The 13950-nt window shown below is 41.3% G+C and overlaps 1 protein-coding gene across 1 annotated transcript in view; it reads right to left on the reverse strand.

Moving 5' to 3' along the window:
- polrmt (polymerase (RNA) mitochondrial (DNA directed)) overlaps window positions 1-13950 on the reverse strand; it is a 56475-nt gene that overhangs the window by 6828 nt on the left and 35697 nt on the right. The window contains exons 16-19 of the mRNA XM_008300496.1: window positions 8781-8833; window positions 4259-4357; window positions 3743-3815; window positions 1055-1146 (exon numbers count right to left, since the gene is read on the reverse strand). Of these exons, the coding sequence (XP_008298718.1) occupies window positions 1055-1146; window positions 3743-3815; window positions 4259-4357; window positions 8781-8833 (317 nt within the window). The remainder of the gene's footprint in view (window positions 1-1054; window positions 1147-3742; window positions 3816-4258; window positions 4358-8780; window positions 8834-13950) is intronic.

Raw genomic sequence — 13950 nt, forward strand, 5'->3', positions numbered from 1 at the left:
CAAAGTCAGTATTTAATTTTAATGATTAAAGGCATTTGAACTTTGCTATGCTGCACAAAAGACAGATTTGAGTTCTCAAGTTCAGTGAGTAAAAATGAAACAGAAGCAAAAACTCCCCAGAATCTACTTGGGGTTCAGATGGTTAATCAATCACTTTTGCAGTTTTGCTTCCAAACTAGTTTTAATATCATAAATAGCCCCATTCGTACGTGCACATCTCAAACTCAAACTCAAGGTAAGCACAAAGACACGTTCACCCTTCAGCAGATCAACGTGAAAACAATCTTCTCCCGTCAAACTCTTCGCATACATCACTCTGCCGAGCAAAAGACGTTTTGAGTGGAGGAGAGATGTTTTTTGATGCGACTCGGTTCATTCTGTGACAAGTAAAGCAACTTAAAATGTCTTTGAAGTTCCACGTGTCCTCTTCTCTGACACCTTCTAGAATGAATAATGTGTTTGCGAAGTCAAGGAACAGTAATAATAAGAGAGAGACAAAGAGGACGGGGGCTGCCGTGGAGTAAAGGCTGTAGAAAAGGTGTCCAATTATCCCAAAGAAGAGAAAAACACAGTCGGATGATGAGCGTAACCCACCCCGAGGCCAGTGAGACAGACACCGGGAGAGAGGCAGAGAGATTCATTTTGTATCTAATGTCACAGATAACCGGAGGAAAAACTCTGGGTTTTACAATCGTATAACCTCCTCTGTGTGTGTACCTTGGGTTTTATAGTGCTTGCGCATTTAGGAGTTGCTTGTGCGCGGTGTATGAAAGCTTTTGTCCAAACAGTAAAAGTCCATAAAGATCACAGGGTGCAGCATAAACACACTGACAAAGACGGATGGCGACGGAGGTTTGTTGTGTGAGAACAACTCAAACAAAAAAAGGAGGGACAGATTGCAGATACACGTAACTAAGCATGAAAAAAAAAATGAACCTCTATTACATAATATTTCCTAAAATGTAGATGAAATGAGCGTCCTCAGTGCCGCTCCTGAGATAGGTGTGTGTGTATGTGTGTGAAATCAAATTTGCATGCAGGTGCGTATACTCACAGGAGGCTGGTGCAGTATTTCTGTAGCAGGAAGTTGGACAGCTCTTGAAGAATTGGCTGGCTGTGCAGGACGACAAACTGTTCCCGACAGACCTGACAGGAGGAGGAGGATGAGGCAGACGACAAAGTGTGCTTTGAGTTAACTCTGGTCTAAATGACAAGCTCCCCAGACTAGTTGACCAGGTGAGAGATGGATGGAGGTGGGAAGGAAAAGGGACGACGGTGACAGCCAGGAACAACAAGCACCGCTCCGTAACCAAATACAGCAAATGGATCATTTCCAAGAGCTCAGAACAGCTCTGCCTCTGTATGTCTCCTCCAACTCTGGCTTCAAAGAAAGTTTTTGTCAAATGTGCTGCAACAAAATGGTTGTGTGGATTGGATGTATAACACCTGGGAAAAGAAATTAATTCTTGGGGTGGCTACAGGTTTGTCATTTACTATAGAAAACATGCAGGCATCTAATGCTTTAGATGAGAATTTTGAGTGTTGAGGAATAAATGAACAGTTGCTGTGTTGCAGTCGTTCTTTTTTTTTTTTTAACCAAACAGCCCATGTTGCTAGACATCTGTTGGCTCTAGCTGGTTAGAATGACAGTCAGTTGTGCCAGATGCCTCACAATATGCTGTATAACTGCAGTGAATCCAGGCAAAGCTTCACTTATGGCAAATTATGTCAATCAATCTTTCTGTGATAATTTTTGTTGTTTTTTTAAATATTCTAAATGCAGCAACAACAATCAGCACCTCCCTCTGCTGTCACTAAATCTCTAAATGCAAACTGATCAGCACACAGCTGATCACAGAGCTTTGCAAATGTTTACAACTTTCCTTAACAATCTTAACCCCCGAGCAGTTTTGGGGTATTTCTGGATCCTGTCACTATTTTTTTTTTACTCTCAAGGCAATATAAACTCCTGCACCTCTATGGAAACAGCACAAGCATGACTAGAACTGTCTGACACAATTATAATGCCATAAAACATAAAGAAAGTAAAAGTTAAGTGTTTATTTTGCATATGAGCAAAGCAGTGGTGGGAAGAAGCCAAAAAAAAAAAGCCTTTTAACAGGGAAGGGAAAGAAAAAGGCTCAGGGAGGGCAGCCATCTGTCTCGACTAGTCGGGGTGAGAGTTACAGCTAAACAAAAACTGGAAAAACCTGGAATCAACATGTACAGCATTTTTGCAGGTGCCCACAGGTGTTACCAACACTTAGAGCAAAAAGGTGACGATACATACTATAGCTTCTTTAGTACTTGTTTCCTATCACAGTTCAGCTCAATTCTGCTGAGAACATCCTAAAAGTATTGTCACACGACTGTTGGCCGCAGCTGAGTTTTTAATTTCTACACAATCTGGTTGGAACAAATGGATTAGTTTTGGCATTTAAAAAAAAAAAAAAAAACACAAAATAAAGCGAGTTTAATGCAATATCACGATTTTAAACGTGGTTATTTTTCCAGTAAAGCAGAACATCACAGATGAGCAGATCCAACATTTCTTTTGGTTTTTACAGTTTCTGACAAATGGTGAGATTTTTTTTCCAACATGCTTTTTAAATCCACCAGCAGGTGTTGGGGTTCAGACAGTCAAAGAGTAACGAACACACAGTAACAGTGTGAGACGTCCTCTCTTAAAAACAGGCATTTTCTTCTCCTCTCACTCTGTTCAAAAGCACCCGTCATCTCGTTAAAACCCACCAGCTCTCCTCTATCAGCGGCGCTAACAGGGAGGTGTCCTTGTCGGGTATTGAACATTTTCTATGCATTGCTTTTTCGATTTATGCACTTTAGGTCCTCATAATCTCGATATTATTCTGATTTGTGTGTGAACCTCGCAGTGAATCTGAAACCCATCTATGCTGGCAGGCTGTCCGGGGCGCACCCCCGCCTCTCGCTCAGCGCAGTCTGGGATGGGATCCAGTGCCTATCATGGGCAGTTTATAAAACTGGTGGATGAAGGATGGAGGAAGGCTCATTTGCCATTAAAACACTGATCTTTTTTTTTTTTTTTTTTATATGTGCTTAGGTGTTGACTAGGATATTTAATACCTCTCCTCTGCCACTGTGCTCAATTACCTGTGTAATGAGGAAGGCGTATACTCACACATCAAGAGCCGGAGAATATGCGACAGAATAAATGTAGTGAGAGGGAACTGCTTCATTGGTTGTAACTCCTCGGAGATAAGGTGAAGACATAAAAACTGTAGACTGTGCTCTGAAGCTACATCTACGGAAAATTGGGGCTTTATGGTAATTTGATCCATTTTATTCTACGCTGTGTCTCGGTCTGGGCTTGACAAGCTAGTTTGAGCAGGCCGGGGCAGGCAATCATTTATTCAGCACAACGGGCTCTGTCTGGTGGTGCTACCTGCAGCCAGGAGCTTCAAGTGTACCAAGCAGTGACAATATGAAGTGTTTTTTTAACTAAGAAAGTGCTTTTATTGTAACGGAAGCACTTGTCATAGATGCAATACAACATATTCCTGCCCCTGCATTTGCTGTAAAAGCGCAGCAACGACCTCAGTTCACAGTGATTTCCAAGTCATGCTATCATTTCAGAGCTGGAAGAATTGAAACACATGCACCACCTTTCGCTTCAATTAATCAGCAAAAAACAGGAGAGCACAACACCCCACTGATCAGAAAGGATGATAACGGTGAAGGAACCTCGACAGGTGAGAGTAAATACCTTGTTCATCTTGTCCACGGTGAGGGCGTGGGTCCAGAAGCAGTCGTGAACTGAGACGAATGTCAGGCCGGCGCTGAGAGGTGAAGGAAAAAAAAAATGAAGGGGGAGACAAGAGTTCATGTGCAGTGAGAGGGAAAAAGAGAAAAGAGAGAGTAGGCAGTGTCATTAACAATAGGTAGGCACTGACGAAAGGTCTACAGGACTGGATTAGAAAGGCTGGTGTTGTCAAAACCACAGCGAGCGTTCATTCAAAGCTGGTATGAGTTCCATCATGAGCTATCACATCTGTCAAGAGGCCAACTCTGGTATATTACAAGGCACAATATATCTGAGGGAATAATTGCTTTTAAAAGGAGACTGTTCTGTCTCAAATCCATTTGGACTCATGCATATAAGTCACAATCAGAAGCATGTTATCTACTATCTTAAAAAAAATCCCGACTGCATAGCCAATAGGAGAGGAAAGGAACCTCTGTTTTATTTCAGGTTTTCAAAGTGCAGCATGCTGACTGGTACCTATAGCAGTGGAGAGCAGTCAGCATCATGTGAGTGGAGTCCAGAGAGTGGATGAAGTTTGGCGGGAAAGCATTCTTCTGTTTAACTGTGTCTGGCCTCCTGAGAAGAGACAGAGAACAAACACAAATGTATGAAAAAGAAAACAGCTTTGTACTTTCTGTAATGGTTCCTGCACTTTGATGCCTTCTCATATAATGGGAAGGTTTCAGCCAAAACCACCTAACAAGTCTGAGGCGGCCTCATTACCAACCGTACTCATAATTCCCAGGGAGACAGTTAGCCATCGTATATTTCGATTTATGTTTAAGTCTGTGCAGCACTTGAAATACAGCACGTGTTTGTAACCACTGCATAAAAAAAACAAACAAAAGAACACTGCACCATCGAGGCTGTTTTAACTATGATGATGTTTATGGACATCATTTACATTATATTAAAAAAAAAAGGGAAGTAAAAAAAAGCAAACTAACTTATTTAAATACTTCTTTAACACCAATTTTGAATCTGTTCTTCCATTTAATGTGCTCGTCATTTAATCAATCTACATACAATACAATGAAAATGTAATAATTAAATTTTTAAAAATAGATAAATAATAATAAAAAGAAATCTTGTTCAAAAGGTATCCAGGGAATCCTTTGATTTTTGGAGTTTTCATGTATTTTGCAGGGTAAATACTCTAAATCAGTCAGGTTAGTCTCCATGATTAATAATGCTGTGGCGTCTTGGCCATTTTATTTATATTAGATAGGGTAAGTTCCACAACTTATCATACTGTAGGGTCTTAGCTATATACTACTACATTAGTTAGGTTAGATTTGACATTTGTTTTATTGTAAAGCACTTTGTTTTTGAATGGTTCTATACAAATTAGGTTATTATTGTCAATTAAGACAAGATTATGTTACTTTAAAGCTACTTTTTAGGAAATTTTAAAGTCACATCCTCATTTACTATAACATGAAAAAAATCTAATAATTTGGTCAACTGATAATATCACCCTGTGCAGCCTCTACTAAATAATTTACAGCAGCACATGCAGCAGAGTATGTATCACAGCTGAGCACACAGTTAAACAATATTTACATGATCCATTTTTAACCAGTCTGTGATAGTTGGAGAGTCAATAAAAAAAAAAATGGCTCCAATATTTTCCCTTTTTAGCCACAACACTAAACCCACTGACAGGTGAAGCGTATAGCATTGATCATTTGATTACAATGTTCTGTTGGGAATCTTTGGGTCTTGTCATTCATGTGGAAGCTACTTTAACATACACGACCCACTCCTTGATGCCAGTAGCCTCCCCCAGTAGTACAGGGCATCCTGCCAGACAGCAAAACTGCTCGAGGAACACAACAAAGAGCCCAAGGCGTTCATCGAACCTCTAAACTCCCCAGATCCTAATCTGACTGAGCATACAAGGGGCCCACCAGAAAAATCCTGATTCCCAGAGGCCTAACCTGCAACTACAGGAACTGAAGCTGTCAACATCATGGTGCCAGACGCCAAAGGGTTCCAACTACGCAGATGGTTTTAATGCTGTGGCTGATCAGTGGATGTGCATATACATGTTGGAATCAGTCCAAAAAATCCCCTATTTGTTTCCAAGAAAAACTCAATATTTGAGCTACTATGTCCCACAAGCTAGCAGTCTGATATTTATTGATAGCCATCGTTAGCCAGATTCCCAAAATCCAATTTTACTGGATGAATGTATTTACATGGCTCCCAGTTTTATATGATTTTGATATTCCGGGAAATTCTATTTTTACACTCTGGTTTTGTACCCTTAAACCAACCAGATGAAACATTTGAATTAGCAAACTATGCTAACAAGCATTTTTTTCTGCTAGTCTAAGCTGATTGGCTGCTGGCCTTAACTTCATATATACAACAACTACAAGAATGTCTACTTATTATTTTATCAGGGGAGCAACGGATTAAAACTTGAACACATTTGTCTGATGGCCAGACGATAATGAGAAGCTTTTTTTTTTTTTTTACCAGACTTGATATTATTATTGGTATTTTATTACAGCTAATAATAAAATAAATGTTGTATTTGCAGGAGGTGAAGCATTGCTTATGGCAGCATCATTAACATTATCAGTCATACCTGTGCGTTCCTAGTTAGGACAATTCGATATGTCTACTTTGAAAAATGCAGATCTGTTTGGATGGATTTCAACATCAATATTTATTTTGTGCTACGTGACCTCTGGGGGACGCCCTGGCTCTACGCTTTCAAAACAATAGTCAATAAGAGAGCGTGCAAATATAGAAGTGACATAAAAGTAATAGTACAAGGTCACATAAATGCAGTGCTGCTGCTACTGATGATGGAGCTGGCAGTGAGAAAAGCATCCTGCCAATCTGTATCCCCCACGTTCCCATTAGCCTGAGCCTGTGCCATTCAAATCCTCTGGGCCGCCACAGACCAGAACGCTCTTCTAATGGGAATGCAGAAAGAGCAGCGAGAGCTCGAGCCAAAAGCCAGAGCTAAAACACAAACATGCAGGCGCACGCCATGCCTCACTGTCACTCTCATTTTCCTTCTGTCCGTTTTATTTTTGGCTTGGGCATGTCAGACTTTTTATCACAGTGCTTTTAGTTGTTCTGGGCTCCAGCTACGCAAAAAAAAAAGATTCCTGGAAATTCATTTGCAAGCACACTCGGCTATAAGCGCTTAGAATAAGAAGACCGTCTTTCTCTTTGTCCTGTTTCTTCATCTCACACCGACACACACCGACACACAGAGCAAACATGTCACCTTCCATAAACCTGACAGACTGGAAAGGTGTGCAGTCCATACTCTGAGGGTTACCAAGCACAGCTCCCTGCAGTCTAACTGTGCTCCCTATGGAGCAAAAGAGCCGGCTGTGAGTTCCCCTTCATATCCCCACAGAGGCTAAAAGTTGGCATCGAGCTTTAATCTGTTTCCCACTGCAGTTTAGAGGCCTGGATAATCAGCGCTTCTCTAAAGGACTAAAAAAAACAAGAAGTGTTGAAGGCTGTCATGGCTCCTATTTACAAACCTCGACGCTGGAAGAGGTTTGTTTTTGGGATCCTTTAATTACAGCGAGTGCAACTGTGCTGTTTGTGTGCGTCTATGTGGAAGTAAAGGCCACAGGGAATCATGGCGATTGGGAAGTTGGGCTCTGAATGTCGGCCTGTGATGCTTTTGCTGACAGCAAATCTAAAGTTTCAGGTGTGACTCTCTCTCTCTCCACTCTGACTTCCTCCATCCCTCCCTCCGCTTTCGCCGCTGTTTCACATTCACACGGCCGGATCCGTGGTGTACTGTAGATGTCAGATCGAGGAGGACGGCTGTCAGTCTTCTGTCGTCGGCGTCTCCAGCGCTCCTTGACTCGCCGTCGCTGTCTCTCATTCTGTCTCTTTTTGTTACTCACCTCTGTCTTTTCTCCATCTGCACTTTTTTTTCTCTTTTATCTTTTGCGCTAAAAAAAAGCTATTCATGTAACGATCATTCAGTGTGACACGTTGAGTTCATTCACATGTTAAATCTCAACCTCATTTGGTCACACACCTCCTCCATCTGCATTCAACGTCTCTGTCTATCCAGCAGTGCTGTGCGGGAGGAAGACAGATGCACATCTAGCAGCAGAAGATTGAAATTCTACTTAACAAGCTGCACAAGGGTGAAATAATATGGGATTTATCAAGCAGATTTTTCACTATTAATCAAAATTACGCTGAATGATGGCTTTATTTATTTAACCCACTGATGGAATTTTGTACTGCAAAGTTGTAAAAAAAAATGCTTCTCATCATTAAAGAAAATTCTTTGCTTTTCTTATCTTGACTCGCAGATTTTGTTTTGGCCTGTGAGCCTCTTTTTTTTTTCTTTGCATGATCCCAATTTCTTCTACAGATTATGGTAGTTATGTGATTTTTCTTACAAATGAGGTTTTATGAGAAGTGTTTTGAACTTATTTTGGAGCTGATTTCTTGAAGTGAAGTTGCATTTTACAATTAAAAACGGCGAGTGTTAAACTATGCTTTCAAAGTACTTCCCCCCAAAAAAGAACTTCTGATGGCATTTCCTGCTTTATGAAAAATGCAAAGCTACTTTCGAGTTTGAGTAGGCAATTAGTCAAAATGTGCAGTGGAGACAGTGCCTTTGTGTGGCTTAAGTTCTTCAAAGTGTAAGCTAATTGCCTCATGAGAGTCCATTCATTCACCTTTGAAAGCTAACTTGGCAAAATAGTCTGAAGTGACAGTTTGAAAACTTGTGATTATAAACTGGAAAAAAAAAAGTCAGTGACAACAACAATAAAAAAAAAAAAAAGTTACCTGCAGTAAACACCATCTCTTCCACCAGCTACTCTCTGTCCTTGTTCCAGGTCACTAATATCAGACTAACTGCTGACATTTCAGCTGAAAATGTCAATAAGCACCACGAGAGAAGAACGTGGCGACGCGACATCTGCTGTGGCTCAGTGTTAGTGTGAGAGTGGAGGAACAGACAGAAGCAGATGGCAGCTGCAGGAAAACTTACTCTTTGGAGTCGTGGCTGATCTGGAGGGTTATGTGCTGCATGGTGCTCTTCAGCTGGAGAGGCGAAACAAAGAAAAGAGATGGTTAGTGATTTCAGTTCATCCGGGTCGTCTATACATTCCAGCTGCAACTCGAAACTGTCTGCTGCTGTTTGTTAATGCCACTGTCAGCGCCAGCCTACAACCCAAATAAACTTTAAGATTCTCATCTGATCAAGAAAGTTTCAAAAGTTAAACAGATTGCATGAAGCTATGTGCAAGACACGCAGATGTTTTGCAGTTTGGACTTGAAAAAGTAGATTTTCATTCCACATAAGCATGATTCAGCTTCAGAATGTTGCAACAAGGAGACCCAAAATATCAGGGATAGAACCAACTCCATCACTGATTAGCCTGACTAGTTCCACTAAAGTTACAAGCATCTAGATTCCATTGTTTTGCTCTAAAATAAAATATTCAGTTTCCCATCATATATGCGCAGAAAAAGTAAATCCTCAGTTTGAGAAGCTGAAACTAGAGAGTGTTTGGCATATTTGCACACAAAACAATCAACTGTTAATCGACAGCTTTATTGTCTAACTCAGGGGTGGGCAATCCTCGTCCTCGAGGGCCACAGTCCTGCATGTTTTAGATGTTTCCCTCTTCCAACACACCTGAGTCAAATGATCAGCTCATCATCAAGCTCTGCAGAAGCCTGATAACGATCCTGATCATGTGAATCAGGTGTGTTGGAAGAGGGAAACATCTGAAACATGCTGGATTGTGGCCCTCCAGGACCAGGATTGCCCACCCCTGGTCTAACTGCTGGAACTGTACAAAATATACATGTAATAGTGTCAATTCTGAAGTAACAAAACTCCTTAAAGCAAACATTAGATATCAAGACCCTAAGACAAAACAGTAGGGAGGATACAAACTGGATGCATGGCAAGAAAATATCAACATTTAAGACACATACAATGAACTTAACATCAGGTTTAAATTAATAATTTTAACCTGCAAAAATAATTTCTAGTTTAATTAGATCATTGTCACATGAGGCTTTAACTAAGATAATCAACACAATCACAGCAGACAGGAGCAACAACAGGTCAGTGGCAACAAGAAACACAGTGACACAGAAACTCTAAGCAGGCTACCGAGAAGTCGCGACTGTGGTTTAAAAGGTTCACCTCTGCTTCACCGATTACAACAGCTGTCTATACAACGGCCATCGTAGTGAATCGCACACAGCGTCAGACAGAGTAAAGATTTTTAACAGGGGCTAATGGTTATTCTATGAAATGTCAAACTATTTCTAGGTAGCCCCAGTGGATCCTAGTGGAAAAAAAAAAAAACCTGATTAAAGCAGCTGCACTGTACCGCTATCGAGTGACAAATTACTCATCATGTACTTTACCATGAGCTGTTCTGGGATAAACCGCCTGTTTATATGACGGACAGAAGGCTGTGTGAATATATAATAAAGTGTATGCATCATGACCAACACGCTTTTATCAGTTCAATAAAGATTAAATGAAAAGGGGGCTTTGTTTCCTAGAAAAAAATGTAACCTGGGAACCAGTAAGTCTTTAATGTTTTCCTCAACTTGCACAAGAAAATGTGAATAAAACCTCAATTGATAATGCCTTATTGTTTTTTTAACTCCTTCTTTTCTTTCTGCCTTACTGATGTGATTGGTCTACAGTTAGAGCTTTTAAATTTCTGTGCAGATACACACATGAACAGCTGCAGACACCACAGACGCACACTTATTACACTACTTTTTATTCCTACTTGTGCAGTAAATCAGCATCTACGTGTTCTGTGCATGTACGGTGCTGCCTCACATCTGCACTGCCGCCCTGGTAGCATAGTTGGATGCAGACACAGATTTTGGGCTGAACAAGGACATCCACAGCGGGATCCATCCATCCATCATCTATACACCGCTCAATCCTCACTAGGGTCACGGGGGGCTATCCCAGCTGACTTAGTGCAAAGGCAGGGGACACCCTGGACAGGTCACCAGTCTATCACAGGGCTACACTTAGAGACAGACAACCAAGCACACTCACATTCACACCTACGGATGATTTAGAATCACCAATTAACCTCAACATGTTTTTGGACTGTGGGAGGAAGCCAAAGAACCCAGAGAGAACCCACACTGCATGAGGAGATCATACAGAAAGATCTCAGGTGCAAACTTTCTAGCTGTCAGGCGACGGTGCTAACCACCGAGCCACCTCCAGCCCGGAATCTCACATAGAGAAATTATAAAATGTATTTTGAACATGCACAGACACCCGAGCAAACACTGCGTACTCTCAGTAGCAGAAAGCTTAAAACTGGCCTGATAGCAACAACTTTGCACCCTTGGTGTCCACGGCTGTCTGTGAGTGCACCGGAACAAAACCAACACTTTGGATTGATCCCACTCTTCTCTTAATAGAAATTATGTGGCATAAAGGAAGATACTATTTCAGCTACTTCAACTTCTCTCACCTCACCCACAAGCTTAGACGCTGACACAAACACACTTTCACATCTGCTTAAGCATCTATACACAACTGCACATATATGCAATCATGCATGGACAGGGCAGCAGTCACCAGGGGCTTGTGGTTGTCTAGTTTCCCTACTGAGAGGAAATCAAATCAAATCAAGAATATTCCAAGTAATGATAAAAATATTAAGCCGTTAATGAGGTACCACCAATATTACAGGTTTCTGAGAGCAGGTGTCAATCAGTCATCATGACTCTTGATATTATTAGACTTCATTAATTAAGGAAACACTTAAAAGGCGGCAATGAGCACACTTGAAGGCAAATTATTAATTCAACAATTTCACAATCACGGTTATTTTTCAAACTCCAACAGTTTTAAACACACAAGTTACACGTGTTGGGAGCGGTACTGCACAAAGTTTCCTAAACCTGAGGGAGAGCCAAGCAGAGCTGCAGATGCTACATGTGAAAATGTGAAGCTGTTGGAAAGCACTGAGCATTAATAAACTTCTGTAGCTCACTTCTCATCTCTGCATGAGGATATGTACATTAACCGCAACTTGAATCTCAAACAGAACTGTCAGAGGTCTGGTTGCATTATGGGCAATGTAGGCTTCAGAATGCATTGAATAAAATAGTAGCTGCCAGTTCTGCTGCATCTATTTTTAATACTCCTTTTTTGTGTCCATTGTGTGTCTGTCAATGTTACATCAGTGCAATGCTACAGTATGTAGTATAGAAATATCATCCACTTAACCTTAATAACCTGCCATAAGGAAGGATGGATTATATATATTAAGCTTATGTCCAGTAAATGCACACTGAGAAGGCATCTGGCAAATATATCCTTTGGAGCTCTGCTGTCATTCCATCACTTTTCTTTGCACACTGTACAAGACCAACACCCAAGCCTGTGCTGACAGTTGTTCCTAATAGAGAGAAGACTTAGCACTCTAATCTCCAGAGCCTGGAGGGTCCATCCAGTCAGCTGTGCCAAGCATGTGCAGCAGGGCAGTGTTTCCCTGACCTCTGGAACCATGCCTGGGTGGGAACGACGGGCTACTATCAAGAAAGAGATATGACTGGCAACAGGCAGCCTCCTCCTCATCATTTTGAGCACATTCCATTATTGTGTTTACCTTGCACTGAGCCAACACTACCGAGAGTGTGTGTGTGTGTGGTAGCCTGAGTGAACACATTTTCATTCCTCGCGGATGGAATGACACTAAAACGTCCGCCTGTAAACGCTTCATCCGCACTGCGAATAATGACGGTGGTTTTGTTGTCATTAGACGTCATTATCACCGTTGAGGACAAGATTAACCCTCAATTATATGAATGAATGGAAAATGTATTCGAGTTTGTTTGTTTGTTTGTTCCCAATAATTAATGGGATCGCACGAGGAGTAATTTGCATTCGTTTCCTTGGTTTTTAGGTCAAACGCTGGGAATTGCAATCACATGCAGGCAAATAACAATAACCACAAATCCATAGTGAGCAGCATGGCGGCTCAGCGGTGAGCCTTTCAGAGTGGGGTTTTCATGTTACCGGGTTTGCGTGGGGTAGGACAGGCTGAAGGAAAATAGACGGATCAACTCCTATCAGCTGCTGGCTGCTTTTGTGCTGCAACAGACTGACTGTAAAATCTGACAGATTTCACAAATTTGTTTCCGGATTGGGGGTCTTTGAATTCAACTGCTTTATCCTCCAGAATACAAATAACTCTTTGGAGCAGGAGCGCGGGCGACCACAGCATGACCGATCTCATGCTGTCGCCCTCACGAGCCTTAAATAACCACTAGTTTGGTGCTGATGCGTAACTCTTTTATTTGATCCTGCTTGTTCCTCTGTGGGACGAATACTGAGAACAGAAAGGACCTTTGAAGTGCACATCCTTCTGCAACTCTAACTGTTCCCCCATTCAGCTTCATCCTGGGTCTATAATGACCTCCTGGAAAGGAAGAACCCAAACGTTTCATACAGGAAGCCCTCTTGGGTGCTGTAAAGGTTTTAGTCGGAGTGAAATATCTTGACGTGAAGGTGCTTTCACTCATTTAAAGGGCAGAACACACCCTTGAGCAGAATTAGATTGTGCCTTTTCAATGATTCTGGCGATTGATTTTAGTAAAGTCAGCATCGACTGAAAAGCTGGAAACTGGGGCATATTGACATCAGGCGAGATTTTTGGAAATTGGTCCACGGACATATCGACAGAGCGACTGAACCTTTGCTTGAGATATTACATCCAGATAAGCCTTAATTGAATGCGAGGCTTACAGCTGTGAATGATCAGCATGGGTGTCACAATATCTCTTCTATTATTCAGATTCTAAAGAGCAAGGAAAGGATGTTTCTTTATGTGATCTTAACACCTGAATCTGTCTCTGCTGTTTTTGAGACCTTCTAAATTCATTAATACAATGAGTCTACACAAATTAAAGTGCTAGAGACATTTGATGGCAATTCTTCCAATAATTTTCATCAAAATAAATCTAATGTGAGCTCACCAAACTCTTTGGGGATATACTGGCTGAGAGCTATGAATAGGTGTTGAGATACTTCAAAGAACAAGTGACAATTTTGACTGAGGTGCCAATAGTGGAAAAATAAGGATAATTCATCTTGTGGGGACCAAATAAATATGGAAAAAGGCAAAAAAAAATTCCCATCCACTGCTTGT

Source organism: Stegastes partitus, unplaced genomic scaffold (assembly GCF_000690725.1).
Source record: "Stegastes partitus isolate 25-593 unplaced genomic scaffold, Stegastes_partitus-1.0.2 Scaffold33, whole genome shotgun sequence".
NCBI lineage: Eukaryota > Metazoa > Chordata > Actinopteri > Pomacentridae > Stegastes > Stegastes partitus.